Genomic DNA, 18,614 nt, shown 5'->3' with positions numbered 1-18,614 from the left:
AAAGGAAAAGGATCCCAAAGAGAAACAGAGAAATGAAGAGCAACAGAGAGGGCAAATGTAGGTTAAATTTTTAAAAGGAGGCACAGCTTAGTTCTAAGAGTCTTTAGTTCAAATCTTCCAATTTGCAAAATGGCTAACTAGTATACAAGCAAGAATAACTGCTACTAATATAAGAAACTGATAAAAATCTGCTACTCTGAGGGATGGTAAACATGATTTTCATTTCCTTAAATATTTTCTAAAAATCTTCCTTGTATATCTCATGCAGATTTGAGTATTACTGGGTGGATTTTTTAACTGCAATATCTAACAGTAAAAATAAAAATACATCAATTGAAAAGGGGGTGGGCCTAGAAATTCCCCAGTGGTCCAGTGGTTAAAACTTGGCGCTTTCACTGCCGTGGGCCTGGGTTCAATCCCTGGTCAGGGAACTAAGATCCCACATGCTGAGCAGCAGTGTGGCCAAAAAAAAAAAAGAAAGTAAAGGGGGTGGGCTTCTTCCAACTGCATGTGAATCAATAATTATCTTGAAATAAAAGGTTTGATCAAGAACAGACACAAGGATGCCCAAATTTTCCAAGAATCCCTGTGCCCCCAATGCAGTGCAGAAGCCACAGAGCTGCTAGACTTGAGGGGACCTCACTATAGACTGGAATGGGGGGTACCTCTGTGGGGACCAGTGTGGACAGAGGTTTAAGGCAAGAATGGTTTTCCAGGAACTAGAGGTCAGATGGAGATGGATACCAGATCCCCAGAAATAATGGAAATAGAATTTCTCATCATGCATGGTATTTGCATATCATTTAAATACTGTTTCAGGGAGCGTAAGACCCTCCCCTCTTCCCCATAAGAGCCATTCATGAATCCCCAGTTAAGGGCTCAGCTCTACAGAAAATTCTTTTTGTCTGGTTTTTCTTTCCATTTTTCTTCATCTTCCTCTCTTCCATTTCTCAATGAAGTCTCATTTATTTAGGGCCTGAAAAGGAACCTTGGCAATAATAATAGCTCTGTTTTTCTGAAGGCATCTTCCATGTACCAGGGCATTTTATGTATTAATGCTTCTAATAATTCTAGCAGGTAGGTATTAATATTTGCTATTTTTAGATGAGGGAACTGAGGCCCCAAAAGGTTGTTATCTTAAGTTACACAGCTTGTAAGATCAATGCAGGACTCAAATCACGGCTGCCTGGCTCTAGAGCATTGGTTCTCAAACATTGCCGTGCATTGGAATCACCTGGGGACTTTAAAAAGGTCTCCATGCCTGAGCTGCACCCATCTGCCAATTAAGTCAAAATCCCTGGAGACGGTCCCTGTATGTGAGTTGTTTTTTTTTTTAACTCCCCAGCTTGATTCTGATATGCAGCGAGAGACCTGCTGCTCAGAGATGGTGTCCAAAAGCCTCCCTATCTGTTGTAGCCCCTGCCTAGGAAACAAGCCTGCATGGGGTCTGTGATCCCCAAATTCAGCACCAGAAGTCACCCCGAATACTTATCACTAGACAGGGAGGCAGGAGCAAATAGGTGTTCGTTCCTCTTTTTGTTTAGCTTAGGTGCTTAGCTGATGATGGCTCCCCATCCCACCTCATCTGAATTTTCTCTAGTTTCTCTCTCTAATTGCACTCGGGGTTGCTGGCACTTCAGGCCAAAAAGCTCTCCTCCTCGTGAACAAGTCCGTGTCTGGCCACCACTCTGGCTCTGGAGTAGTTGGGAGAGGGCCCTGGTGCACCTGGGCAGCCTGTGTCCTCCAGCTGGTGGCTGCCTGAATGACGCTCTCCAGCACTCAGTTAGATGCTTTAATACGAACTGATTTATGCCTGGCAGGGAGAGAGAAGAACTGGCCAGACAGTCCTGATCTGATGAAGGCTAAGCGAATGCCCGTGAAGGTGGTTCTCCCCAGGGCTCGGTGAACTGGCCCCCTCCGCCAGGTGCGCTCTCCTAGGCTTGTCACAACCTGGGTCCAAAAATCCAAACGGTGTGCCTTTGTCAAGGCCAGAGAGGCATCACGATGAGGGCCTGTCTCTGGATGATTCCTTGGCAGCCACAGATCAAGAATTACGAGGGTTAGGTGATAGGGCGTGATGACTAAAGGCAGGCAACGAGAGTGCAGCTAGACCCAGGTTCAAATCCTGCCTCTGTCACTCACCAGCTGTGCAGCTGAGAAGCTTCCTGATCTTTTGAAGTTTCAGTTTCCTCACTATAAAGTGGAAGTAAGTATAGCATCTTCCACATGGGAATGTTGGAAGAATCCAATAAAATAATCCATGTAAAGCACTTAGGACAGTGCCTAACCAAGGTATCCGGTGAATGTTGATTACCACTTTTACATGTAACAATAGCCAAGTACCTACTATGTGTTAACACTGGGCTCCAAGGCCACCCATAATGCTCAGTCGAACTCTAATCAGAAGATGGTTAAGAGTAAGAGCCTTGGGCCTCAGGCCTCATGATTCTGCAATAAAAGAGGGGAACTGTTACAGAGGGCAGGCCAGAAGAGGTAAAAGTAGGTCAATGAGCCACCTAAATGTTGCCGACTTGCAAGGAAGGACAGTTAGGCTGAGGCAGATTCACAAGCGCAGCCTGCACATGCAGGAGCATTTAGGTCCCAGGCATTTCTTACTCATAACATTCACTTTTCTCACAAGAGATCTTACAGATCGTCTTATACAAAATCCTCATTTTACGATGGAGGACACCGAAGCCCAGAGGTCAGGGAGGTGGCCCCAGGCTTCACACTGGTGAGAGCGGCAGCCCGGAAGTAGAACATGGGCTTCCGCAGCTCAGAGTCAACGTTCTTTCCATGACGCCACCCTGTCCTTTGTAAACTATGTGAACAACAGATTACAATTGCCCGTGCTAAGCGTTTCTGTTCATTCCCACCACTGGAATATATTACCTCTGTACCAATACAAAAAGAACAATCTAATTATGTATTTAGAAAATTTGGAACTCAGAATTTGGAGGTCAGATCCTGGACAAGGCTCTGTTCCTAACCAACTAGGGAATTATTAGGCTCTTTTGAGATTCTCTATCCTTTAGAGGGTGGCACTTTTTCTGTAAAGTAAATACTTAGGCTTTCCAGGATAGACGGACAGTCTCTGCTGCAACTACAGCAGCGCCTCTGTACTCAGCTCTGCTGCGGTAGCACCAGGACAGCCAGAGACAAGACACAAAGGCATTAATGCGGCTGTATTCCAATTAAGCTTCATTTATGGGCACTTGAATCTCATAATTTTCAAGTGTCATGCAATATTATTCTTCTTTGGGATTTTTTCAACCATTAAAAAATGTTTGCAGACAGTACAAAAAGTACTGGGCCTTGATTTGGCCCTTAGGCTATAGTTCCCTGAGCTCTGCTCTAGGAAATGAGCTCAAGAATATCTGTTCCACTTACTTCACTTTGAAATGTTTTACAAGTAAATATGTTAATTGCATAGGGAAGAATAGGGAAGCCTCCGTTTGACTACAGTTTGAAAAACCAGTGATCTAGAGAGTTTAGTTATACACATGTAATTAATGCAAACCAAGACTTTAGTTGTATATAAGTAATGTTATGTAGATGAAAAATGAATGTAATTCTAGATTGCTTTAAGAGAAAAACAGCATCCAGGTCATAAGATGAAATTATCCCAATATAATCTCCAACTCATGTGGTTCAGAACATATGTATTTCTGAGAGCCAGCTTTAAGGAGACTATTAACAAATCTGGTGGTACCCCCTGAAGGGGGAATTAAGATGTTGAGAGGTAGAACTATGTTTGAATGAGGAGGAAAGGTTGAGACTTATCCAGAGAGCAGAAATAGAGCTAATGGGTCAAAAGAAGACAGACATCAGTTCAACAGACAAACTTCTTGGAGCTGGAACTGGCCAACAGTATCACGAGCTATCTCATACAGTGAGACTATTGAGAATATTCCCATCACTGGGAACGTTCAAGAAGAAGCTGTGACCACCTGTCAAGGATGCAGTATATTGTGCTACATTGCCTAGAAGACGGGGTCAGCTAAATGACCTTGAAGGTCCCTTTTTGGCTCTAAAATTCTAGGAGTCTATACAATGAGTTAATGCATAGAAAAGCACTATGCAGAGACTTGATGTGCAAAGCACTAGGAGCCTTCAGTGGCCCTGTGTAAACCCTCTCCTCCCCTACCGCCCTAAGGACAGTGACAAGGTTCTCAGCCTGCCCAGCTCCCATCCAAACGAGTCTCACCACTAGCCCTCGCAGCTCACTCCCCAGAGTGAGGGCTTCAGGAGGCATGTGGGGGGGCCCAGGTAGCACTAAAAGTGGGACAGGCTGTGTCCTTGGCTCCTACCTCAAGCTCAGCTTGATCTTGTGTTGGGGCCAAAGATTTCAGTAATTGGATTATCAGTGAAAGGGTGGAATCGGAGATATATCACTTCAAAAAAAAAACAGCTAGTTCTTCAAAGGCAGATCATAGGAAGGAGAGAGGGGTAAAGAGAAACTTGGAAGGAGAATGGTATTCCCCAGCCTTCTTCCAGACAATCCCGAGTCAAGGCTTTCCTAGCTCTGAGTCTGGAGGCCTAGCAGACATTCGCACTCCCTGCCCCATCACCCTGTGCTTGGAAACCCATTTCTACTGACATGAACTGACTTCGGGTGCTTGAGTGAAAAGACCGAGTGTCTTACCCTTCTCGTTCATCATCCGTGTTGTAATACACCTGCGGAACAAAACAATAGGCTTACTGTAGGTTGGACACAAGAAATGGAAATATATTACATGATGCACAGACTTTCCTAAGGCATGACACTGTCTCAGAAAAGACAAAAGACAAATCTGTTTAATGAGGCCGCACATGTATGTCTGAGGAAATACAAATTTAACCTCTTCACAGTCTCCCTAGGGTTAATTCTTAGATTTTAATGAACTAAAATTGGAAATCAGATTACCTATAGCCCTAAGCCAAATCTTGCTTTTGACATTAAGGACATATTTTAGCAAGATCTAAAAATCATTGTTTACAAAGGCCTTGGAGCAGGGCCCGTGAGTAACCAATCCCATCCAGTCCACAGGAGAGCCGGCTCCAGACAGAGTGCTTTGGAGAAGGGCGGGGAACAAGAGGTCCCCACGGCAGTAACCCCAGGCCTCTGTTTTTTCCCCAAAGGGACCTGGGTTACCCTGGCATCCCATGACCACAAGAATCTAGGAGTCAACTACCCTCAGGCCAGGAAAGGTCATTTAGCTCTAGGAGGTGTGTTCTGGCCAGAAGGAAAGGTGTTCTGACCACCTTTCAGTGGTCAGCATGGCAGCAGGCAGAATCAGATTTAAAGACCTTATGAAGCATCCTTATTATTTTATGCAACTCTGGAAATCCAGAGGGGATCTGCTATGTATGTTAAGTCCTCTTCATCCAATTATTTATGACAATTAACTGTGGGCCTTTTGTGAGCTTTAACTCTGTGCTGCAGGACCATTTCCATTTGGGTGAAGAATGAAACTCAAGTTAGTGTCCAACATTCACCCATTAACTTCAAAAGCCACCTCTGGTTCTACTCCATTTCTTCACTGTCCCTGCTGCAGCCACCTGGGAAAGAAACAGCTGTGTCTAGACTGACGCTCTCCGTGGAAACTTTCTCAAAGGCTCGTGGCACTTCCTGGGATGCTTCCAAACCCAAACTTAGTTATGTAACAAAGCTCGTTACCTGGAACTCTTTGGGAATGAGTCATGTTAGCCATTAGCTCGGATTTCCACAGGGAACTTTTTCCTCTTAAACTTTTTAATGTCTATGGTTGTACCGTATACTTTATTTCTTCTTAGAGAACAATGAAGGTAACACGTTTCCTGCCCACACCCCAAGTTTCAGTGTGGCATCACAGCACTGGGATGTGCTAGCAATGGGACTGTCTATTTAGAGGCATATAGAGTGACCCTCATAAGCAAGGGAGCCTGAGCCATAGCACTGGACACACAACTGGATTTGGGGGGAAAGTTCCTGATGTTGGCTTGTCTTTTGCTGGTTTCTTTAAACGTGGCATAATACATCCACCCTGCTGCACCACCCTGGTAGGGTGGGTAATGGACAGCTCTGTGCAAAGGTGACCGGTGACCCAAAGCTGGAAGCAGCCTTCTCTTTCTAAGTGTCCTCCTGGCCTCCTGAGCAGCCTCTGCTGCACTGTCCCTATCACCTCCTTGCACTGTCATTTCTCCTCCTTGCATGTAATGACCCACTGTTTCTTCCTGGTTGGCTGTAGGGCTTATTGCACGAATTGAATTTTTAGACAGTGTTTCTCAAACTTTAGAGTGCATAAAAACTCTCTGGAGAACTTCTCATAAACGCAAATTCCCGGAGTCCCCCTTCAGAGATTTTAATTTGAAAGGCCTGGAATGGAACTTGGGAACCTGCATTCTTATCAAGAACGCCTATGATCTGGGGGGTAGAGGGTTTCCAGGCCACAAGTGGGGAGACGGTTCTTGAGGGTGTGAGGGAGGAATGATGTCCTCCCTGTGTTCAGGGGCCTTGAGGAAGAGGCTCATACCCGCCAAGTACATGTTACCCAGTGGGGTGATCCCTCTGCATCCCACCATTTCTCCCAAGCTCCCCCCGTCACTTCTTTTTAAAGGCATTCCCCACAAAAGCCCCAGTGCGTATCAGGACTTTAGTGTGAGGAGAGGGCGACTGAAGGTCTCCACAGAGCCGGCACGTTGGGTTCATGCCCTCATTGGAGGTTTGGATAACCGTCTGGTGAATGCACCAACCCCCAAGTGAATCAGAGATGAACGAGGGAGCAGGGGACATGTGGGCTGACACTGAAAATCCTGCCCCCCAGGCCACGTCTTTGGGTGACCATAGCTGAGGTGCTTTCAGCACGGCTCGGAGCGCTCACCGACCATGAAGGCTAAACAGCTCCTTGCTCCGCAGTTGTGCAGGGCTGCCACGTGGCTGATTTTTACCAGGCTCAGGCCTGCAGTGGTTACCACAGGCCTTCCTCCCCTACCCGCGCCTGCTCCCTTATGGTAAAATTAGCCCCGCTTTTGATCTGCCACAGCTAGCTCTCATTTTGCTTGTCAAAGTCGGCCAAGCCCTGTCCCGTGCCCACTTCTCACGCCACGGCACTGCCCTCTCCCCTCCTGCCTCTGGACCCATCTCCCAAGGCGACGAAGGCAGCCTTTAAAGTTCCAGCCAGCTACACAGTAGGCGCTCCTTTCCTTTGGCCAAGCAAGTTGATCAACCACAGGACATTCACGCATTGTTCTAGAGCACAGAAGAGTGTGTTCCTTTGTTGCCTGGGGCCCAGGCAGGCTCCCTAACTGAGCCCCTTAACTCTGACTCCAAGGACACAGGGGGAGCCTGAGGCTCTTCAAGAACAGCCCCGGATAGCAGGACTTAACTTTGCAATGCCCCAGGGGACACTGATTGGGCTGCTTTGCAAATCGCTGCAACCAACCAAGGTAAAGGCTACACTTTCCTTCTGATTCAGCCACAGGCTAGGAGCCCAGCTCAGGACACGGAGGGAGCAAGTGAGGCCAGAGGACTGACAGTCACGAGCAGTCAGATTTGGTCACTTTTCCTCTTAGGATTCATTTACAGCTTTGTGTATTTCAGAGAAATCTTGCCAAGAGAACAGGTCAGGCTGTCAGTTTTGACACTGGGCTGAAGCCAGAATCACAACAGTAAATAATAAGAGCAATTTAACTCAATTTTCCCCTCTCTCCTGGAAGGTGTGGACACCTAGCTTCAAAAAATCCCATGTATTTACAAAGACTAAATACACAAATCACCATCATGTTCTTGGGAATTAAAAAATAAGAATAAAAATAGGTGCTGGCTCTCATAGCTTAATAAATCATAATATTCTTCCTTTCTTCTTTATGTCCTTTTCCTATCAAACAAGTAAGACAAGATGGGAATGCTAAATTTTAGTGGAATGCACTCTAAGAAAAAAACTATGGGTATTTTGTTGCCATGTTGTGTCAAAAACAGCAACTTTTAAAAAAAGCCCTGGTTGTACAACTGCTTTGTCTCATACACAAAATATTCTCCAGAAAGAGAAAGTTAAGCTGATAATGATTTCTGCTTCTAGACTAAGGTCAATTCTAATGAGTGTCTGAACACTTAGAATGGAAGAAAAACTGGAATGTGTCATTATGCACCTCTCTCTCAACAGACCTTTCCTCAGAGGACTCTGAGTTTAAAAGAAAACTAATCAATACAAGAGTCACTAAACCCAGCTGGTTTGGTGAAAGACAATTCTGGCTAACGCTGGGGAAGTAATTATCTCACACAATTTTAATTCATAACATAAAATAAATAATACTAAAGACATTACAAAAAATCATCCATCTCATAGCCCTACTCATCAAGCATTACAATCTGTCTTGTTCAAATTCAGGTATATATTTGGAATCACAGTAGAGATACAAATGGCTATTGTACTTTTTTCCCCACTGAACATTATCATAATGAGTTCCTATGTTGGTACATAGTTTTCATAATTATAATTTTAGTGGCTGCATAACATTTCATCAACTTGAGCTACCATAATGAGTTAATTATTGGATCTTTATATTATAATATTATTTCTATAATTTCAGTTATAGATATACCTAGAAGACAGGAACTTTTTTAAAAAGGCTTGTCTACAATCTCATTTTTCTCTTGGTGTGAAATTATTTATCTATTCAATGGAAACTGTTAATTAACTAAGGGAAAAATTGTTGATAGAGTTTTATTTAATCAAAGAATTTTTTCTCTTGGGCAACTTTCTAAAGTTATGGATGCAGTTCAACTTCCCACCATTAGATGGAGCTCCATTGCATCAGGTGGATCCACATGACAAAACTAACAAAACAAAACTTTTCTTACAGGTTATCAGCCTTCTTACTTTCTTCCTCTTTCATTGCTTTGTCAACACTTCGAGATTATCAGCTCACTCTCACCTTCCCCTTAGTAAGTTGGTTTCCTCTCCTGAGACATTCCTTTCTATAAAATTCTATTTTCTGTAGGGAACAGCTGACTTTTTGTTGAATTCATGGGTTTTATTTTTAAGATCAACAGTGCCTGAAGTGATGCTGTCTTAAGGCTCTACCAGCCCAGTGAATGGATGGCAGGCAGATGTTAGCAGGGAGGCCATACCTGTCCTGTCCTCTGCAGGTTTGCAAAGTGAACATCCGGTATGAAGAGGACCGGCTGGGAGTGCAGATCAGGCATTGTCTTGAAGTAGGTGATGTCGCTCTTCTTCTGTAACGGTATGGCCGCCAACTTCCCATCAGAGGCTGGACACGATCACAAAACCCATAAGTGAGAGGGTTGTGAATGACTAAGAACTCTCACCTGTAAGATCTAATCTTAGCTAAAGTTCATGATTGTCTCCTATGAAGCTTCCCAAACGCCATAGATGTGAACACACTTTAAAAGCCTCCCCTCTCCCATCACCAAACCAGCAGAGAGAGTGTGGACTTGGCGTGAGCACTCCTGAGGGGGAGCTCTGGTCCCCTCTTGCCCTCCTGTCCCTCTCTGCACCCTAGATTCCTTGTCTGGAAAAGGAGGATGCTGGTCTCCTTGACACTAGAAAATCCCTCCTAGTTCGAACATTGTGATAATGTGATTCTATTTACTTTTAACAGGGACAGTGCACCCCTTCTCCACTGCTAGGGAAAAGCAAGCCATCCCTTGCATGTCCATATTTTACCTGCAACCCACTTCTTTTCACCCATTCCCCAGTGGACCTGGCCCAGACAAAGCCTTCCCCTTCACAGCCACACTCACAGTTGTTGCACTGGGTTTGGGAGGCCTGGCCTTTCCCCTTCTTCCTGTTCTGCTTCCTCTCTTCATCTCGGATTTTTCTTTCTGCTCCCTGACAGGGAAAAACAAATGCAGACGATGCTAGGCATGTTACCAGAGCAACTGTCTGCACACAAGCCACAGAGGTAAGAAACAAAACGTGGGGAGGAGAGCCGGGCAGTCCTGTTTCCATCCTCCGGCGAGGTCAGGCCTCCACTCTGAAGGCTGAGACTGCCCCTTAGTTTACACTACATTGTTGACCTCCAAGGGATCCCACTCTTCCCAGAGTTCCCCCTGTTCCCTATCGCAGTGAAGCCGGTTAAGTAATTTTACTGATTATAATAAAATGTTGTAGGATGAAGCATCAGCTTGTTAACATCATTCCTGGGCACGGAGGGGGGGCATTAAAGTTGAGTGCTAATTCCCTATAAAATTTTTCCTTTGCTCGTTGGTATGGAACTATAAAAAATCATTACAGTAGGGGAAATGAGGGAGGGCATAAGTAAACTACACAGGATTTAAGATCATTTTGTACATACAAGTACGATTTGGGGGTTTGTCTTAATATGTTCATATGCTCTTGGAGATGGTGCTCATTTGACCGAATAGAAAAGAGGCTGATCTTTTTGCCTCCTTTTTGCTCCTCTGTTTCTTGTATTTTGACTTTTTCATTGGCTTCTCTTGCCAAATCCATCTGACTTAACCAGTTGACCGTCACCTTATGTCTCTTGCTTTCTTGGCCTTCCATGATTCTTTGAATATCTTCTATTTCTGGTCAGCTTTGCTAACTCATTTTCCTCTTCTCACTCCCCAAATACAGACATTCCAACACAGTTTCCTTTTCATTTCTCTCTCTCCATTCTTACGACAGAAGAATTCATCTACGCTCATATTTCCATGGTGCTCTAGACAGGTGACATCCAGATACACACTCCCAGCCTAGACTCCTCCCTTAGATTTCAGATCTGCATTTACTGGTCTTGCCCTTTGTGGCAGCTGTTTAAGAAATAGTAAAGTAAGGACTGGCCAGCAACCTCTACCCCTAGAAACCGCCCCCAAGTTATCACACACAAAAGAGATAGATTTGAGAGCATACAATTTACTCCTTCTGTTAAACACACACACAAATCGATTAAAAAGCAAAGGACGAGGGGACTTTCCTGGTGGCGTAGTGGTTAAGAATCCGCCTGCCAATGCAACGGACACAGGTTCAAGCCCTGGTCAGGGAAGATCCCACATGCCGCAGAGCAAATAAGCCCATGGGCCACAACTACTGAGCCTGCACTCTAGAGCCTGCGAGCCACAACTACTGAGTCCACACGCCACAACTACTGAAGCCCGCGCGCCTAGAGCTTCTGCTCCGCAACAAGAGAAGCCACCGCGATGAGAAGCCCACACACCGCAATGAAGAGTAGCCCCCACTTGCCGCAACTAGAGAAAGCCCACGCGCAGCACTGAAGGCCCAATGCAGCCAAAAATAAAAATAAATAAATAAATTTATTTTAAAAAGAGACAAAGGACAAACTGGTGAAAATACTTGCAATAAAATATCATATAAAGTGTTAAATCATTAATATATAAATAATGATTCAAATGAAAAAAACTAACATACCAATAAAGAAATAGACAAGAGCCATGAAACAGGCAATTCACAGAAAAGGACACACAAATGGTTTCAATTGAAATATTGAAATACAGAGTTTGCTTATCAAATTGGCTTTTTAAAAAAAGCTGATTCCCAATTCTGGCCAAAGTAAGGCCATGACACAACAGAGGGATGTATGGTCAACCAAGGTATCCATCATGGCTTTAGAGCTAATTCTTGAAGAATGAATGATTACAGCTAATCCTGATGGGGCACTTCCTCTGTGGCAGGTGTGTTCTAAGAGCTTTACATAGGTAAGATTTGGATAGTTATAATAGTTTAATCAGATATTTAAAATATGCATTTTTATGCCAAAAAACTTCTTACTACCAAAAGGGAGTAATTATTTCACAGTGCTTCAACTTTTGAATTGTCATTGATGTTTATCAACCATAGAAATTCATAGAAAGAGGGAGAAAAAATATAGAAATATTTCCTTTGCAAGTCTCTTCAAGATATACTAAGGTTTTGTAGAGTTTTTTGTCTAGATAACGTATAATATTTTCAGAAAATAAAGTGTTAAATGCACAAACATGACTTTGTTCAAATGGGTGTGAAATATAAGCAAAATGCCACTATTATTCATTTTTATTGTGTCCAAGTAAGACATTTTTCTCTGTATTTGAAAGTCTGTAAAATATGGTATTTAATTTAAGTAGAAATATGGAAATTCATCTATATAAATTACAACTCACCAAAGACACACCCCAAGGTTTGTCAAGCAATTTTATTTTTAAATTGGTGTTTTATTTTGTACAATTGCTGTGAGAAAAAGGTCTGAAATTAATCTGTTTCAGGATTTATATATGTTCAATGTCAATTATTAGGAAATAAAGTCACCTGCTTATTATTTTACAGGTATTCGTTGATATGCCAAGCCCAAAGGATTAACATAAAACATAGAGTAGGTCTCCATAGAGCCTAGTCCTAGTACCACATCTACGTAAGAAATTTCCTGCCCAGAAGGCTCAGATATCAGCACACCAAAACAATTCTGATAGTATCCAAACTTAGGAGAGCCACAGTTCTCATATCTATAATAAGGCTTTGACTTCACAATGACCCAGGGCAGCTTTGATACATTCAATTAACATAGAGAAAGCATCCTTGAACATGACCTTCCAAGAATTCCTTTCCTTCCTTTGATTATTTGTGACCCAAAACTTCTAGAAAATAATCTTTTCACTCTCATTAAAGTACAAAAGTCTAGTTCTTCCAGAATAGTATATTTTCTGCAAATACCAACTTTATCATTTGAAAATAATTTCCCCCACTTATATGTTCACTATGGAGTGTTAAATTTGAAAAAAAAAAATGCCTGAGGATTTCCTGATTATATTGTGATCACTTTTGCCACCTTTTAAGAGGGGATGGCTATCTTTGTTTTTTTATTTGACACTTAAATTGTTTCTCTTAAATTTATTTTAAAAATGTGGCCTTCAGGGGCTTCCCTGGTGGCTCAGTGGTTGAGAATCTGCCTGCCAATGCAGGGGACACGGGTTCGAGGCCTGGTCTGGGAGGATCCCACATGCCACGGAGCAACTAGGTCCGTGAGCCACAACTACTGAGCCTGCATGTCTGGAGCATGTGCTCTGCAGCAAGAGAGGCCATGATAGTGAGAGGCCCGCGCACCACGATGAAGAGTGGCCCCTGCTTGCCACAACTAGAGAAAGCCCTTGCACAGAAACAAAGACCCAACAGAGCAAAAATAAATTAAATAATTAATAAACTCCTACCCCCAACATCTTAAAAAAAAAACAAAAACAAACTGTGGCCTTCAATAAAATGGACAACCTGTTAGAAATGGACAAATTTTTAGAATACACAACCTTCCAAGACTGAACCAGAAAGAAATAGAAAATATGAACAGACCAATCACAAGCACTGAAATTGAAACTGTGATTGAAAATCTTCCAACAGACAAAAGCCCAGGACCGGATGGCTTCACAGGTGAATTCTATCAAACATTTAGAGAAGAACTAACACCTACCCTTCTCAAACTCTTCCAAAATATAGCAGAGGGAGGAACACTCCCAAACTCATTCTACGAGGCCACCATCATTGTGATATCAAAACCAGACAAAGATGTCACAAAGAAAGAAAACTACAGGCCAATATCACTGATGAACATAGATGCAAAAATCCTCAACAAAATACTAGCAAACAGAATCCAACAAGACATTAAAAGGATCACACACTATGATCAAGTGGAGTTTATCACAGGAGTGCAAGGATTCTTCAATATATGCAAATCAATCAACATGATACACCATATTAACAAATTGAAAGAGAAAAACCATATGATCATCTCAATAGATGCAGAGAAAGCGTTTGACAAAATTCAACACCCATTAATGATAAAAACCCTCCAGAAAGTAGGTATAGAGGGAACTTTCCTCAACATAATAAAGGCCATGTATGACAAACCCACAGCCAACATCGTCCTCAATGGTGAAAAACTGAAATCATTTCCTCTAAGATCAGGAACAAGACAAGGTTGCCCACTCTCGTCACTATTATTCAACATAGTTTTGGAATTTTTAGCCACAGCAATCAGAGAAGAAAAAGAAATAAAAGGAATCCAAATTGGAAAAGAAGAAGTAAAGCTGTCACTGTTTGCAGATGACATGATACTATACATAGAGAATCCTAAAGATGCTACCAGAAAACTACTAGAGCTAATCAATGAATTCAGTAAAGTAGTGGGATACAGAATCAATGCACAAAAATCTCCTGCATTCCTATACACTAATGATGAAAAATCTGAAAGTGAAATTAAGAAAACACTCCCATGTACCACTGCAACAAAAAGAATAAAATATCTAGGAATAAACCTACCTAAGGAGACAAAATACCAGTATGCAGAAAATTATAAGACACTGATGAAAGAAATTAAAGATGATACAAATAGATGGAGAGATATACCATGTTCTTGGATTGGAAGAATCAACATTGTGAAAAAGACTCTATTACCCAAAGCAATCTACAGATTCAATGCGATCCCTATCAAACTACCAGTGGCATTTTTCACAGAACTAGAACAAAAAATTTCACAATTTGTATGGAAACACAAAAGACCCCGAATAGCCAAAGCATTCTTGAGAAAGAAAAATGGAGCTGGAAGAATCAGGCTCCCTGACTTCAGACTATACTACAAAGCTACAGCAATCAAGACAGTATGGTACTGGCACAAAAACAGAAATATAGATCAATGGAACAGGATAGAAAACCCAGAGACAAACCCACACACACATAGTCATGTTACTTTTGAAAAAGGAGGCAAGCATATACAATGGAGAAAAGACAGCCTCTTCAATAAGTGGTGCTGGGAAAACTGGACAGCTACATGTAAAAGAATGAAATTAGAACACTCCCTAACACCATACACAAAAACAGACTCAAAATGGATTAAAGACCTAAATGTAAGGCCAGACACCATCAAACTCTTAGAGGAAAACATAGGTAGATCCCTCTATAACATAAATCACAGCAAGATCCTTTTTGACCCACCTCCTAGAGAAATGGAAATAAAAACAAAAATAAACAAATGGGACCTAATGAAACTTAAAAGCTTTTGTACAGCAAAGAAAACCATAAGCAAGATGAAAAGACAACCCTCATAATGGGAGAAAATATTTGCAAATGAAGCAACTGACAAAGGATTCATCTCCAAAACATACAAGCAACTCATGCAACTCAACATCAAAAAAAAAAAAACAACCCAATCCAAAAATGGGCAGAAGACTTAAACAGACATTCTCCAAAGAAGATATACAGATTGCCAACAAACACATGAAAGGTTGCTCAACATCACCAATCATCAGAGAAATGCAAATCACAACTACAATGAGGTATCACCTCACACCAGTCAGAATGGCCATCATCAAAAAATCTACAAATGCTAATTCGGGAGAGGGTGTGCAGAAAAGGGAACCCTCTTGCACTGTTGGTAGGAATGTAAATTGATACAGCCACTATGGAGAACAGTATGGAGGTTCCTTAAAAAACTAAAAATAGAACTACCATACAACCCAGCAATCCCACTACTGGGTATATACCCTGAGAAAACCATAATTCAAAAAGGGTCATGTACCAAAATGTTCACTGCAGTTCTATTTACAATAGCCAGGACATGGAAGCAACCTAAGTGTCCATCGACAGATGAATGGATAAAGAAGATGTGGCACATATACACAATGGAATATTACTCAGCCATAAAAAGGAACGAAACTGAGTTATTTGTAGTGAGGTGGATGGACTTAGAGACTGTCATAAAGAGTGAAGTAAGTCAGAAAGAGAAAAACAAATACCGTATGCTAACACATATACATGGAATCTAAAAAAGAAAAAAAGGGGAGGGGCTTCCCTGGTGGCGCAGTTGTTGAGAGTCCACCTGCCGATGCAGGGGACACGGGTTTGTGCCCCAGTCTGGGAAGATCCCACATGCTGCAGAGCGGCTGGGCCCGTGAGCCACGGCTGCTGAGCCTGCATGCCTGGAGCCTGTGCTCCACAATGGGAGAGGCCACAACAGTGAGAGGCCCGCGTACCACCAAAAAAAAAAAAAAAAAATGTCAGAAGAACCTAGGGGCAAGATGGGAATAAAGATGCAGACCTACTAGAGAATGGACTTGAGGATATGGGGAGAGGGAAGGGTAAGCTGGGACAAAGTGAGAGAGTGGCATGGACATATATACACTACCAAATGTAAAGTAGATAGCTAGTGGGAAGCAGCTGCATAGCACAGGGAGATCAGCTCAGTGCTTTGTGACCACCTAGAGGGGTGGGATAGGGAGGGTTGGAGGGAGGGAGATGCAAGAGGGAAGAGATATGGAGACATATGTATACGTATAACTGATTCACTTTGTTATAAAGCAGAAACTAACACTATTGTAAAGCAATTATACTCCAATAAAGATGTTAAAAATAAATAAATAAATAAATAAAAAATAAGAGATAACTGAGGTGACCACCTAGAGGGTTGGTATAGGGAGGGTGGGAGGGAGGCGCAAGAGGAAGGAGATATGGGGATGTATGTATATGTATAGTTGATTCACTTTGTTATAAAGCAGAAACTAACACACCACTGTAAAGCAATTATACTGCAATAAAGGTGTTTAAAAAAAAAAAAGAATGTGGCCTTAACCTATTTAAGTTGGCCAAGAAGGTAGTTTGGAGGGATATCTTTAGCTTTCCATAATCTCCAATAGTCACTGTCTCCAAGATCATTCCAAACAAGAATTAATAAAGAGAAAAAAATTCTTAAGAGAATGTGGCTTTATTCTCAAGTTTTGAACAATATATAATCACTGTCCTCAGCAATATAATTCTTGTCTTTCAAAAGATAATGGAAGTAATTAAATATGGATATAAAGATATACACATAAGTATTGATATAGGTACAGCCATATAGCAGATCCTGAGTTTTTAAATTCATAAACATATGTATTTCAATAGAAGTATCATAATATCAAAAAAAGGTAGAGAAGGACTTTATCTTCATCTGTAATCTCACAGGTGCATTAATTAGAAATCAAGCTGGGGAACTATAAATAGTGCAGAATACCATCTGTTTAAAACCCTAGACTGTGACTGGGAAATTTACAGTTTTAAATGGAATAGCTCTTAATTCTTTTGCTTTAGAGGATAATTCAAATTAATCATTTGCATTTACCCACCCATTTGAAAAGTGCAATAATTAAACTTTTTCTCTTTTTAATTTCCCAGGAGTGAGTTTTGCCTGGATTTTGAAATCAGAGCTCCAAATATGATGACAAATTATAGCAAAAACATTTTGTTTCTAGCTTATCAGAAAAATTAATAGCAGTTAAGGTTAATACACCCTGCTTGTCCCATGAGATTTCTTCCTTATGAGTTTCCTAACACTCAACATTGGGAAACATAAACTAAAAACTACGTACTAGAAACTCTTTACATCACTAGTTTCTTAGAGTCCCTCTCATTCTAGGGCATAGGTGAACAACAATACAACTCTCTCTATGTATTCTGCATTTTTGCTTTGTTTTGATTTTTATTATTTATGACCTCAACACTTGAAAAAAATAATTATATGAGTATCCCTTAAGGCCTCTCTTTCCTACTTTCAATTCCAACTATGACATAAAGGTAAATGGATTGCCCAGGGCCTCCATTCAATCCTTCCCTCCCTTTCTCCTTGATCCTAATCTCTCCCTTCCAAGAAGGAGATTCACTGAGGGGGATTCTACCATCTCCCTTGAAACTTCTCGAATGAAATAAGGAATTCAAATTGTTTAAACGTTCTCCCACATGTAGTTTAAAAATTCCATGTTGTATGTCATTCGAAAATGCTTTCTTAATGTTTAAGATGCTGAATTAAAGATATAAGGAGTATGAGTTTGGAATCAGATGTGGATTTGCATCCAGCTCCTCTACTTTTTCATATGGCGAGTTACTTGTGCTTGCTGGCAGTTTTCTCTTCTACACAACAACTGTGTCTTACTGACTTAACTGTGTCTCCTCTGTATCGTGGGGGCTGCCTAACTGTCCCCGAGAGGGCTGTGCTGCTCTGACGAGTAGCACTAACTGAAGTCATTATGACCTGAAAGGCTATCGAGATTTTAGAGACACTGCTATGCCACATGTCCCTAAACTCAGTGCAGTTCTAGTTAATGTGTTTCCTTCTCTTTTCTCATGACCATCTCTGCCTCTGTTCACAGATGCCGACTTCTTCCTACTCTATCTCTGCTAAACTACAACTCAGACATTTTAATGGCATGGTAGATCTTTGATCTACATCTGACTGTAGCACCTTTAAGAGTGCTGGCAATTCTGAATTAGCCATTAACCTCTTTTTCCCCTTCCTCTCCTCTCCCCGGGACCTATCTGAACTCACCCTTTTATGTCCAGTTAACACCTATAAGCAGTTGCCAGCTTATTCTATTTTTCATATTCTCTCCCCACCCTACCCAATTTTTAAATAATTGTACTATGTCTACAGTGTCAGAACATATCACATTGCCATTACTGTCTCTCCCATCATTTAGAAGCAGATCCAAGGTAAATATACACATAATGCTCACCATCAGTCATTTTATCAATGTCTTTACAGTAATATTGGTGTCTAAAGCTTGTTCTTTAATAGATTCCTCAAGAAGAAATATTCCCTGGATTTTTTGATTGTTTGTTTGTTCGTTGGTGGTTTTGTTTCTTTGTTTTATTTTGTTTAGCTTTTGCCTGTCATCTTTATAATTG

At 41.7% G+C, this 18,614-nt stretch overlaps 1 protein-coding gene across 2 annotated transcripts in view; it reads right to left on the bottom strand.

Annotated features, from left to right (window-relative positions):
• GRHL2 (grainyhead like transcription factor 2) overlaps window positions 1-18,614 on the bottom strand; it is a 159,764-nt gene that overhangs the window by 20,916 nt on the left and 120,234 nt on the right. For both annotated transcript variants that reach the window (XM_067017416.1, XM_059042994.2), the window contains exons 10-12: window positions 9,725-9,812; window positions 9,092-9,231; window positions 4,646-4,677 (exon numbers count right to left, since the gene is read on the bottom strand). In XM_067017416.1, coding sequence (XP_066873517.1) covers window positions 4,646-4,677; window positions 9,092-9,231; window positions 9,725-9,812 — 260 coding nt within the window. The remainder of the gene's footprint in view (window positions 1-4,645; window positions 4,678-9,091; window positions 9,232-9,724; window positions 9,813-18,614) is intronic.

This window comes from Kogia breviceps, chromosome 17 (genome assembly GCF_026419965.1).
Source record: "Kogia breviceps isolate mKogBre1 chromosome 17, mKogBre1 haplotype 1, whole genome shotgun sequence".
NCBI lineage: Eukaryota > Metazoa > Chordata > Mammalia > Artiodactyla > Physeteridae > Kogia > Kogia breviceps.
This window is presented reverse-complemented; position numbering and strand designations above follow the sequence as displayed.